Raw genomic sequence first — 13,524 nt, 5'->3', positions numbered from 1 at the left:
ACACATTCTAACTGACCCACTGATGGACTACTTTGATGATGTTTTTATTACCTTTCTGGACATGGACAGTATACCGTACGTAGATTTTCAATGAAGGGTCAACAAGCTCTCGGACTAAATATAAAACATCTTAAACTGTGTTACGAAGATGAACGGAGGTCTTCCGAGCTGTGAACGACATGAGGGTGAGTCATTAGTGACATTATTTTCATTTTTGGTTGAACAATACCTTTACGTGAAAATATAAAAAAAGAAGCTACAAAGGAAGCTAAAGGAGATACGGGAAAAAGTAGGAAACAGACGTGGGAATCTTTAGGCACATCATAACTCCATGTAATTTAGTATCTGAAGTCAAAATCAGTAACAATTCCTGACAAATCTTTAAGTGTGCTATCATTTTGGAACGAAGTGTGACTGGTCGATAAAAGGTAGACAAACAGAAAGCACACAGACCTGCCGTTGCTGATCTGCGGCGGTGAATGTCTCGAGTGGTCCGATGGCTCAGAACGGCGGTCCGGAGAACGGGAACGACTGCTCCTTTTCCTGTCGTGGGATCGGTTGGAATGATCAGACCCCACGGAGTGGATATCTGAAATATCTAACAAACAGAACAATAAATTCACATCTCTTCGTGACTATACCAGATTTACTTTGCGATAGCCCGTTTATTACTCTTAAGCCTACGAGTCTCCAACCCTGTTCCTGGAGGGCACCTGTCCTGCATATTTCAGTTCCAATCCTACTCCAACACACCTGATTTAATTTTTAGGTGGCCCTGAATGACTTAATTAGCAGGTTCAGATGTGTTTGATTGGTGTAGGAACTGAAATCGGCAGGACAGGTGCCGTCTAGGGATTTTTTGTGCTGTACAGAGACTCTCTCACCATCTCGATCAGAAGCGTTAGCTGAAGGAATACTGTCATCTAGATCTGGGATATGGAGCAGAGTCGCCCTTTCGTCTCTCTGCACAACCATCTTCAGCTTGCCCTTCGATCTCTCGATCAGTTTCTTGGCATCGATCAGGGACAGGTTCTCCGTCACTGTGCCATTAATCTGAAACAACAGTCCATCCGCACAGACATTTGGTTTATTAGATTACAACACAATATTTCACATTCATCACCTCCTAAAGGAACATTCACCAAAATTTAAAATAACTGAACTGTCAACTATTTCTCTTATATAGACTCGGTTCTCCCTCCAATCTTTCTCCGCTATTTCTTTATCTTACCTTGAGCACCACATCTCCCTCCTGTATGTTTCCATCTCGGGCTGCCAGGCTCTCAGGAGAAATGTCCTTTACGAAGATGTGGCTGGCCAGGCGAAGCCCATATTCTGCTTACAGTGTAAAAAGCAGCAACACTCCATGTTAATATAAGTTAGCCCTGAATGATGCTTTGAAATTTAAAGCCCACATTCTGCATACAGATTAAGCCACAGCAACATACAGTATATGGCACGTTTGCATAAACAGTGCCCCCAAAAAGTATTTTTAATGCGCGAGCGGAATTAAATAACATAATAAAAGTGACAATTTATTTTATAAAACTGAAAAGTCACACAATTACAATATAATAAAAGTTTTCTACACTTTTAAAACTTAGTTTGTAGCTTCTGGGCAACAGACGGCATCAAATGCTAATATTCAGTAAATATTTACCCCGAAATCTTCCCCCCACCTGATATTGGTCAAACAAACATTCAAAAATCACAACATTGAATGTTAATTCAAAACAACTTGATATGATTGGACAACATTGGTTTGAAGGGTCAACACGGTCATCTTCACCTTCATTTTTGCGAGACTTGACGAGGGTGACCTTGGCTGGGCGTGGAGGGAGGTTGGAGGACACAGAGTGGCGGTCCGAGCGTGGGGACAGACTCCTCTCTCTGGAGCCGCTGCGCTCTCTGTCTCGGTCCTTCCTCCCGCCCACCCGGTCGCCCCTGCCGTTTCTTCGGCCCGTGGCCCCGCCTCCGCTGTAGGCACTGGGCCCACTACGTGCACTTCGGGACTCATAAATCTCATCTTCGTAGCTGTCGTCATCCTCATCGTGCTCTGACATGGTCTCGCGCTCGCCCGGGCGGCCCATGGAGGCTTGAACCTTTCTTTTTCTCCTGATGGTCTGATGAAAGAAACAGAGCCATTCACAATATCACCAAATTTTGGCACAGAAAAATGCATGACAAATTTATACATGAACTCCAGCAAATCAAACTTTTGAAAATTAGTCTTTTTGTTTGTTTTTCTTCTCCGTTATTCTTTGTGTTTGTTTGTTTTTCTGATTCAAAAGCAAGGTTGAAATTTTAAATGTTGAACAATTGTCTAAAATTGCTCAATTCATTCAGGAATGCTTAATTTTTCAGACAATGACCAAAACTTCAGATACAAATTATTTTTATAAAATTTTGAAAGTTTGTTTCTAAATGTTTACATTTTTATTAGGGCTGTCTAAAGGTTAATCTCGATTAATCACATACAAAATATTTTTTTTTGCATAATTTGTGTAACTATTATATTATATTATATGTACACTGTGTATATATGTTATATATATTTGATATATTTAAAAAAAATATAACATTTATAAAATATATATAAATATAAATACACACTAATTAATATTTGTATTTAAGAAAAATTTACATGTATATGTATATATATTTTGACATTTTATATTATAAATAAAAAATAGACTTAAATACAATTTTTCATATATTCATACATGTATGTGTGTATTTATATATACATAATATATACACACACAATACACACACATATTATATACATATTATTTTATTTTGTATGTGATTAATCACAATTAATCTTTTGACAGCCCTAATTTTTATAATTTGGTTGAACCGAACTAGTCATACTAGTAATACAATTTGTTTGATGTTTTACCTGGTAAAAATATCCCCTGTCAGATATCAGTACAACATCTTGCTAATGTTTATTAGATGTTGGTACACAAACTATACATAAAATGTTTGCACTATTTTAACAGCAATCTGTGTCTTCTCAATGGATATTATTCAAAACTTTTCGTCCTTTTAAAAGTTTTAGCTCCGTTACTTTAAGGCACGTTACTGACCTTGCGATTTATTATACAGTTATATGCAAATTTTACACACCATCATTTTTACGTCAAGGCATACTGCATTATGAATGAATCCTCTGTATGCTAATCAGAGGAAAAAGGGAAATGAATAAAATAAAGGGACACGTACTATTTTTGCATTCTTCCCACTCTTGCGAAGCTGCTGCACAGCATACGCGTGATCCACGTTATCCATAGAGACGGCGTTAACCGTCACCACTCTGTCATTCTCTCTGCAAGGAACATAAACCAGTAAGCAAAAGTGCCAATCCAGCTGATCTCAACGCAACACTGAGTAAAGCCTGATCAGCAGTACTGTTCGCTCATGTGTTACAGGATTGAGACGCTACATAACAGTGGGGTCGGACTTAAGTACGATTACATCATTAGTTTCGGCTAATTTTATCATATACAGAATGTAATTTATTCAACAGACATATTTCTGTAACCAACAAAACTGTAAATATAATTTACACAGACAATGCAGACTGTTATTTTGCCATACAGCACCACAAAATATCACCCACACTGTTAAACTACAATACAAAACATTATAAAAATAAATTGATTATACAATATATTGAATAAATAAAAATTTTGTAATATAGCCCATAGAAGGAAAGTAAATTAGTTAAATTAAACAATGATGAAATACCAGTATCAATAGATGACATTTTAAATATTGCATTTTATGTCACATATTCTCTAAATACTCCAGCATGTCAAATCATAATAAAACTAGGGCTGTCAAAAGATTAATTGCGATTAATCACATCCAAAATAAAAGTTTGTGTTTACATAACATGTGTGTGTGTACTGTGTGTTAATATTATGAATATATAAATAGACACACAATCATGTGTCTATTTAAGAAAAAATTGTTATATAAAATATTTATATTTCTATATAATATAAATTATATAAATGTATATACAGTATATAAATGCAAATATTTGTTAAATATATACATGAATTTGTGTATATTTATATATACATAATATTTACACACAGTACACACACATATTTTATGTAAACACAAACTTTTATTTTGGATGCAATTAATCGCGATTAATCTTTTGACAGCCCTAAATAAAACAACAGGTTAATGAATTTTTTTCTACATCCTCAAATTCAAGTAATTGAAATGGAAAAAGGATTTTTAATTCAGCTTTGAAATTCACATTAAGGCTGATTTATACTTCTGCGTCAGACCTACACCGCTGTGCGTAGCACTTCGTAGACTTACTTGCATCTTTTCAAAAATGTAACAATATATGTAAATTCTACAGCAATCAATCGTTGTGATTGGTTTGCTAGAACCCCTCCCTTAGATAAAAACAAATCTGCATCCCATTTCCTCATTTACACTTGCGTCGCTATAAATAAAAATAGACCAAGTTGAGGAGCGATATTTAACAACTCAAGCTGCAACAAAAGTCACACAACAAGCTCCTTTTTATTTGGCTTTTGCCTTGATACTGTAAAATAAAAGCCTGGCGACACTACCTACACATCGACGTATAAATAAAAACTGACGCATAGCCTATGACGTACAGGTTGTGGTGTGGATCAGACGTAGAAGTATAAATCAGCCTTAACCCTGGTAAAGATGAAACTTACTGCAGTAAGCCCTCAGCTGGTCCTCCCTTCAGTACATCAGATATGACAATAGATGTCTCACCGCTCTGAAAGTGAGGGTTATCCCTTCCACCTGAGATTGCAATCCCGAAACCGAACCCTGGTGCCTGTGAGATACACAGCGATATGTTAATAGCCTGGTGGTGATGGGGGTATTCAAATCAGAGGACAGACAGAACTGGATCAAGGAAATAAAGAGATAAGAGGGATGGAATGTGAAGATAAATAAGGGCGTGTGATGGTCAGAGAGATACAGAGAAGGGTAGTGAGATAGAAAGACCTTATCACAGATACAAAGAAAAGAGAAACAATAAGACAACTGTTACAACCAGCGACACAGGCCGAGCTGGACCTGAATTCAGCTACAGTAGATTAAAGATTCACTTTATATGGTAAGTTTATGAAGAACTGAATCAAACTGACCAAAATGTATCATCAGAAGTTTATAAAACAACATTTCTTGAGACATTACAGTAAGGTTCTATTTATTAAGGGGCATGCACACCGAAGCGTTTACGCTGGCAGCTGTCGTATGTTTTCAATTGTTTCTAATGGAAGCGCCACCCTTTTTTTTAAAAACGCCAGATGCTGAGTGCCCAGATTTTTAAGTTTAACTTTGGGTGAAACGCTCAGCTTGTCAATGTCACTTCTTACTCAGCCGTCCAATTACAGTGGATGAGGGGTGGGACAAATATTACCATAACCAACCAGCGCATAGTTCAACGACTGATAAACAAAGCGGAAGAAACCAAAGCGCTTAGCTGAAAAAATGCCGGCAAGCGCCCACAGTTGGCGTCCGTCTGGTGTTTTCAGCCGCGTTTAAACACTTTCGTGTACATGCCCCCTTAACATTATCAAATGAATCAGCTAACACAACGTAACAATGAACAAAATAGTATTTGTTATATATCTTAATTTTAGTTTATCCCAATATAGTTGTTTATCTTAGTTCGTTGTGCATTAACTAATGTTATACCACGAAGCTGTTGAATGCTTTATTTTGATTGGTTGAGAATGGTCCATGGGTGTTGATTATTTGTCAATAACTCCACACCTAACCTTTAAAATTTCTTAAAATTAGGCACCAGAGCAATATTTTTGGTAATCGTGGTATAAGCAGAATAATTGACTGTGGAACTTTGAATTATTCGAAATAGTTTAATTGAAAATTTGTTAATTTCTGGTATGATGCGGACTGTGTGGCCATTGGTCCAGAAATAAACAGCAAAATATGCACAAAAACTGTCACAAGGACAAAAAAGTAGATAAAAAAACAGATATTATTCACAATTATACTTGAAATTCCAAACTGGAAATTGCATGTTGACTGCAGTGCATTGTGGGATACAGTATTCCACCGTACATTTGGCAAAGTGGTAGGTTATTTAACATTTAATGTTTGCATCCAATGCAGAGAACAAACAGCATTTATGTTAGAAATAAATCGGTAGTATGCTATTCCAAACCCATGTGTACACAACGAAAAGGCATGCAATATAACTACTAGATGTATAACACAATAATGCTAGTGTTACACACATTGCACAATGTCAGATATTATACACATCATTTCAGTGGTGTGTATAAAACCTAACATTGTGTGTAATCGTAGAAATCGACACACACACAAATCAAAATAAACTGAATTCTCACCCTGTGTAGAGTTACAGTGTGCTGTTCCCATATTACTGTCTCCTCCATTGCTGCGCTCTGCATTGAGAAAAAGAAAGAAAGAATGAAAACTGAGAAACACATGAGCTTAAATCGCAAAATTAACAACAACAACTTTAATCGGTTAAGTTCCCACACAACCAAAAAGAATTAAGGTGCATTCTTTTAATTCAAAAGTAAATCAATTCACGCATTCGGAAAAGCACTTTCTGGGCGCTTAAGAGCCCTAAATATGATTGTATAGCCTCCATAGAGTGCTAATGAGCCTCCTACGTGTTGTTACGCAACAGAATCTGTAAATTCTGTAACACGCTGAACAAAGAAACCAACGGTGAAACCCCACGGCAAACTGATCTCTGTTCGTCACACGAGCGCCTGAACCTTTGATGGTGTTCCAGCGGGCACAACAAAGGATGTGGAGATGTCCCATGCTGACATACAGCAAAGTCACCTGAGGTTCTCGAAAGCTTATTTATTAATTTATTTCTTCATCGCTCTGCAATGCAGTCAACTCAGATAGAAGGTTGACACAGTCACAGCAAAAGCGTTGTGTTTATTTTAACAAAACTTGGTAAAAACCAATCAGGCACAACTAAATCTTTATTAAATGACAACAAACATAAATGCTATTAACTTCTGGAATGCACTGCATTACGTAACTTAATTTAATCAAATTCAAGAATAATGCACAATGATGCTTAACTAAAGGGTTTATATAGGGGTAACTATACATTAGCCCCCTTTTACACCACTACTTTGTGTACTGTATAAATAGCTATCTTTCCTCACATATGTTTTACAAGATTCATTTTACAAAAGGTGAAAGCTGCCACTGTCATTTGCATGACAATTATAGACAATTCCTCATGGGGACATAACCTCTAAATACTTACTACTTAAATACTAACGCCAATGGCCAAAGATGTTTATCATTTTGTGCATGTAAGGCGGGGAGCACAAGATTAAAAATATCCTTAGAAACCTTTCAGTAAACATAGTTTTGAGAAAAAAAATAAAAAACACACATTACTGATAGTGATACTCAAATGACAATTTATACAATTTGATTTGTCGAAAGTGACAGTTTTAACTATTAAACAGAAATGGATTAAACTAGGGCTGCAACTAATGATTATTTTTATAATCGATTAATCGGGCGATTCATTTTTCAATTAATCGACTAATCGGATGAAAAATATTTACTCAATAAGATTTTTCATTTATAGCTAAATAATTTTTTACCAATATAATATTTTTGATTTTGATATTTTAAGCTTTAAATAAAACAACATTTGTGCAGCTTTTTAATAGTAAAACATATTTAAATTAGGGCTGGGAAAACTTTAATCGCGATTAATAGCATACAAAATAAAAGTTATTTTTTTGCATAATATATGTGTGTGTAATTATTGTGTATATTTAACCCCACACACAAAAATATATTCATGTCAGATTTTTAACATTTATATATATATTTTTTATTTATATAGAATATATAAAAATATAAATATTTATATTTTTATATTTATCACACACACACACACACACACACACACACACACACACACACACACACACACACACACACACACACACACACACACACACACACACACACACACACACACACACGTTTCTTAAATACATACATGAATGTATGTGTATTTATATGTACATAATAATTACACACAGCACACACTCATTATGTCAAAAACACTTTTATTTTGTATGCGATTAATCGTGATTAATCTTTTCCCAGCCCTAATTTAAATGTCAACATATAAATAAACAAAATGAATAGTCTTTAGAGATGTCCTTAGGAAATTTTGACACAGACTACTAAAACTCTTTTAATCTTTAACTTTAGACCTAGATGAGAATAAACAATATTCATTATTAACAGAAAAATAAGCCATTATGATATGAAATTGATATACATGTATTGTTACAGTAATAAAACCAGGATTTCCCCCTTACTTTAAAATCGTGATTAATCGTTATTCAGCCCTAATGAAAACCCAACAACAATTAAACAAATACAAACTGAAATGAAACCTTTATTAACCAGCATTCGTTTGCACTTTAGCTTTTTTCATTGTCCTGTCAGGGTTGCCAGATCCGTGTAACAAAACCAGCGCAATGGCCATTCAACATTGCTTAGGAAATAGTAAAATATAAATCATTAAAATCAAGTGAAAATAAATACAACAATAAAAAACATCACAACATTCACAAAGTTCCTCAATTTGTTCAAAATCACCCAGAAGCATCCCCTAGCTCTTCACAATAATGAACGTTATCCAACTTAAACGCAACAAATGCAAACCGTGACGACAGATTGATTGACCTTCTGTGTGAATCATGGCCAATCGCTTAATGACCTCACAGCGAGCAAGGAAAGATGAATGACACCCCATGTCATTCCTTCACGGGTCTGGAGATCAAGTATCAGCCCGTCCATCTTGCGCCTTTGACCTCGCAGATTATAACTAAGCGAGTCCCGTTTCCTGCACTTCACAGCCCCCAGCTCCCTTTACACCGTGCCCATCCCAAACCCTGCACTACATCTTGTTAGCGCTCAGCTAGTTAAATGCGCAATAGGTCTGACAGCCAGAGTTATGGTTATCGCTCCCTTGCCAAGGCTAAGAAATGCCGTAACTCGACTGCGGCCTGATCCGTTTAATCTCAACAACAATTTATAAAGGCAGTGATTTTTGAAGCTCAAGCAGTTTGTGTTCAAGTCGCTTGGCTAATCTGACCAAATGAAGTCTTTTGCCATTAGGGACTCATTAATTCAACCTCTGCTATCATTCGGTGGTGTCTACAGAGAGCAAAGCAATGCACTTTGGGGGATTTTATTCACTGTCCATATAACAATACGTCTTTATCAGGATGGTGTTCCCTTTTAACGATGGGGTGTGTTCGTCGTCCATTAAGCTCAAGGAAATCCTCCCCTGTGATCAGAACATCAACCAGATGAGCTCGTTCTGAAAATGATTATGATGTAATAAAACTTGACTGATGGATTATAAACTAAAGGAAAAGCCAAATCAGAGGCACAGAGAGTGTAAGAGGAGGGATGTGGAAAGATGGCACTGTGGGAAATGTGCTGAGTTAGGGGACAATTACTGCTAGATCAACCCTTCACCTGCGGCCTGCATGCCAATGAGGAGCTGCTTGAATCGATTGGCCACTATTAACATATCCTGCTATCAGCCGTATCTTCTGCCACATATGTGCTGCGTATAGACCACAGGTTACAAAAAAGTTATTTTGAACTCTTTAAGTTAGTCTTGTGTTACAAAAGTGTTAAATTGAGATCATGCAAACGCTAACAAACCGACGGATGAGACCTGAAACCAGATTGATTATACGAAATCAGTTTTATTTTTTCTCAAGTTCCGTTTTATTTTTCTGAATTCTGTTTTTTTCTTCTATTTTGTTGTTTTTAATTTTTCTGGTTTGCATTCGAAAGGACATTGTGATTTCTATCATTTTATTTGCTGGTTAAGAGGACCACGGGAACAAACTGATATTCGCAAATAAGTTATAATGGCTTTTAAAAAATTATGTATATACAAAAATTGACAAATTTCTGAACTATACAGTAAATTCCGTTGTTATGTCTCAATTCTGTCCGTGTTTTTTGCATCGCGGAAATCATTGGGCCCTAATTATACTATTTTTTTGCGAAAATGCCATAATCTTATTTTCGGCAGAAAGAAATAAACGTACGAAAACATAGACCTAAAGTAAATGGTGCTCTGCGTCTCCCATTAGTGCTTAGATTTTACTCTCGCTGCAGATATCACAGTGTCACAAAAAAATTTTTCAACTCAGATTCATACAATTATTGCACGTTAAAAGTATAATATTAATATAGTAAAAGAGGTCGCACACCGGACGATAAGCGCAGCGAAGCGTCTAGGACAACTCAGTGGTATCGTACACCGGAAGTACACATTAAATAGTGCAAGCTTAGTCAGATAGGGTCTACTTTAAAATGCAAAATATACGTTAGCAGCCAATGTTAATCGCTAACGAATTGAGACTAATATGTTATTTAATGTTAAACTATGTGAGTGCCGTGACAGGGATTTGAGCAGTCTCCAGTGTCACAGCAGACACGGCCGACAGCCGCAACCGTTGTGCATACATTCATAGAAAATAATATTGCGCAATGTGACGCTTCTCGTCCGGTGTGCAACCCCCTTAAGACAAAAACTATTGGCAATGTCGGTTTTTAGTTTTTTTTTTTTTTTGGTGCAAATTTTTCTTTTGGTGCATGACTAAATGTGTCAGATTTAAACATCCATAGTAGGTTCTGCTGTTAGTGACGATCAGTCGGTTGATTAAACTTTTCAGAGGAAACAAAGGTTCTGGAAATCAGACGTGACCTTGGACCTTAAGACCTATTGAAAGGACTGAATGATCCCTCAAAGTCTTAATGTAAATTACATCTAACTCAATACATGGCCAAGCCCACAGCGACACAGTGTTTGTGCAAGCATAAATCAGCAGTAAACCAAACTGTAATCAATGTTAGACGTGAAGAAGTTTATTGTATAAGCCAGCAATGCAGCAAATCACTGCAGCCGAATGAGAAATGAGAAGAGCGTTGAAGCAAAATTAATATCCAGGTTAATCCCCCAGAATGATACAACAGTTCCCATTCAAAAATAAGTAATTCAAGCTCACCCACATGTAGCCATTCTCTGAATGGGCACATGCTAGATTTGTCCAACATGTTTGGTCTAATAGACATCAAGTCTTTGGAACAACAGACAGAATCAAAAAAAAAAAAGGAACAAGAAACCAAACAGCGTTAAAGCCTCAAATGCGACAGCAAAGGATGTATTTAACTCTTAGTATATATACTTTGGCTTCATCCTGTTAACTACAATCTTATTCTTCCCCAACTCATTTCTTGCTGTGAGCTTGGCAGGGTGAGGGTGCCAGCCAAATGCCAGGTGAGTCAGAATGTACAGAAAGACACTAAAAAGGACCTACAGCTTGTTTTATCCGGACAGGTTTAAAAATGAATAAGCTATTAACAAAAAACACTTGTATACATAAGGATATTTTATACACGCCATGAAGGCAATCTGCAAGCATTTACGAGGAGAAAGACCTCTGAGTTAAAACACTGTACTCTACCGTACTTTGGAAAACCCTTGGAGGAAAATATACGAAGTTTATGAATACAATAAGAAAGCAAAACACAGGACACCCAAAGCCAGGACACCCAAAGAGTTGGGAGGATTTATGCACGATCGCCACCGTAAAAACACTGATGCTACATGCCCTGCACTGTTCCGTTAGAATTTATGTGAGGTTTTCATCGTACAGGCAAATAGGTAACAAAGGGGCACATGATTCCTGTTGACACAAAATCTTAGTTGAAGTTTCGGCTAAGTGTACATGCACGGACGGCTTTCTTTAAAGATCTAAGCATTCATCTGTTATGTAGTACAAAGACAACATGATTGCACACTACTGTTCCCCACTTTTACTTTCTCACAGAACATTGTTACCTTTAACAGGTTACTGAATGCTTTTTTAACGTTTTATGGTTACATTTACTGTACACTTCTTGGGGTCACTACTAAGGAATCTTGCGATACAATAGGCATCACGATACATGGGTTGATATGTTACTCTACATTGCTGTTATATTGGGATAATTCCTACTTTAGAAATACAATAGGATATAATTTTGAAAAGCTTTCATTGAAAACACCAACATATGCACACCTTAGCAAATAATGACAATAATAATTTGGCACGCCCCATGCTAGTACATCCTGTCACTGTTTTAAAGGCAGGTCCACAATTTTTAAAAAACACTTTGGAAAAGGGAGACGGGCCGAGTACCAAAATACACTTGTAGCCAATCAGCAGTAAGAGGCATGTCTACTAACGGACATTGTTGCCTGGGTTGCGTATGTGTGTGTATCAAAAGAAGGTCCAGATTCTATTGAGCTAGGGGCGTGTTTGTTTAGATGATTTCAAATGTCAACATTGGCTTTCAGAGATCATCCACCCCGCCTTTAAGTTCACGATTAATGATTGATGAATTTGTTTGATGACTGCTTGTTCAATCTAGGCTAACATCAAAACAAAGGCAAAACATTGTTTCTGATGAGGCACCATGTTATGGTTGCGCTTGTATAGATTAAGATATGTAGCACTGTAGCTACTCGCACTAATTTGTCTTGAGAACAAAAGAGAGATAGAAAAAGAGATAGAAAGAAACAAAGAAAGGTAGAAGGAAATATTCAACTTCATTTTCTAATTGACTGCTTTTTCTTGCACCAGTTAAAATCAATGTTCTTCCAGTGAATTGGTCTCATGTAAAGAAAAAAGCAGCCTACAGCTGTTTATCATCCTACCAGAAATTATATTTACTAATGCTTAAAACAGCATCTATAAACACTTTTTTAGCGCAATGCTAATGGTCTAATCAGATTTAATGGATTGTGCTAAGTAGGGATGCTAAACAATTAATCGCGATTAATCGTTAGCAGAATAAAAGTTTTTGTTTACATCACATATGTGTGTAAACTGTGTATAATAAATATGTATATATATAAATATGAACACATTCATGTATAATTTTAAGAATTTTTTTTATATATTAAGTATTGATATTTATATATAATAAACATTATACATAAATATACAAATGTATATACACATGTAAACATTTCCAAAACATATACATCAGGGGTGTCAAACATGCGGCCCGCGGGCCGGGTACGGCCCGCAAAGGTGTCCAATCCGGCCCGCCTGATGATTTATACAGTTTTATTAAATATTAAATACATATTTTAAAAACCCTTTTAGGCGGGTGTCTAGTTCGTTTTTAATATGAGAGACTTGCGGAAAGCAGCAAAACGCGGAACATAGACTAAACATGGTGCCCAAAAATCTTGCAGTTTTATTGTTACCGCTCCGCTAAAGATCCACTGATTCCGGTGATCCACTTCGTGTTTTCTCGCCCGCTCCGCAGCATCTCTGTGTCCACTCTCTGCCTGGAGAGCGAAGACGACAGTTTCCAAAGTTCGTTGCATTAACAGGTAGATGCATTACATTATATCAGTTGTTAAACCGCAGA

General features: G+C 36.5%; 1 protein-coding gene across 12 annotated transcripts in view; it reads right to left on the bottom strand.

The window, feature by feature from the left end:
• Positions 1 to 13,524, bottom strand: part of tjp1b (tight junction protein 1b) — a 129,648-nt gene that overhangs the window by 38,365 nt on the left and 77,759 nt on the right. For 6 of the 12 annotated variants that reach the window (XM_065292132.2, XM_065292137.2, XM_065292138.2 and 3 more), the window contains 7 exons: positions 6,390 to 6,446; positions 4,719 to 4,843; positions 3,229 to 3,331; positions 1,790 to 2,123; positions 1,232 to 1,338; positions 885 to 1,053; positions 454 to 598 (listed from right to left, as the gene is read on the bottom strand). In XM_065292132.2, the coding sequence (XP_065148204.1) occupies positions 454 to 598; positions 885 to 1,053; positions 1,232 to 1,338; positions 1,790 to 2,123; positions 3,229 to 3,331; positions 4,719 to 4,843; positions 6,390 to 6,446 (1,040 nt within the window). The remainder of the gene's footprint in view (positions 1 to 453; positions 599 to 884; positions 1,054 to 1,231; positions 1,339 to 1,789; positions 2,124 to 3,228; positions 3,332 to 4,718; positions 4,844 to 6,389; positions 6,447 to 13,524) is intronic. The other 6 variants (XM_065292133.2, XM_065292136.2, XM_065292146.2 and 3 more) reach the window with 2 other exon arrangements.

This window comes from Paramisgurnus dabryanus, chromosome 23 (assembly GCF_030506205.2).
Source record: "Paramisgurnus dabryanus chromosome 23, PD_genome_1.1, whole genome shotgun sequence".
NCBI lineage: Eukaryota > Metazoa > Chordata > Actinopteri > Cypriniformes > Cobitidae > Paramisgurnus > Paramisgurnus dabryanus.
Note: the sequence above shows the minus strand (reverse complement) of the source record. Positions and strands in the feature narration are given on the sequence as shown.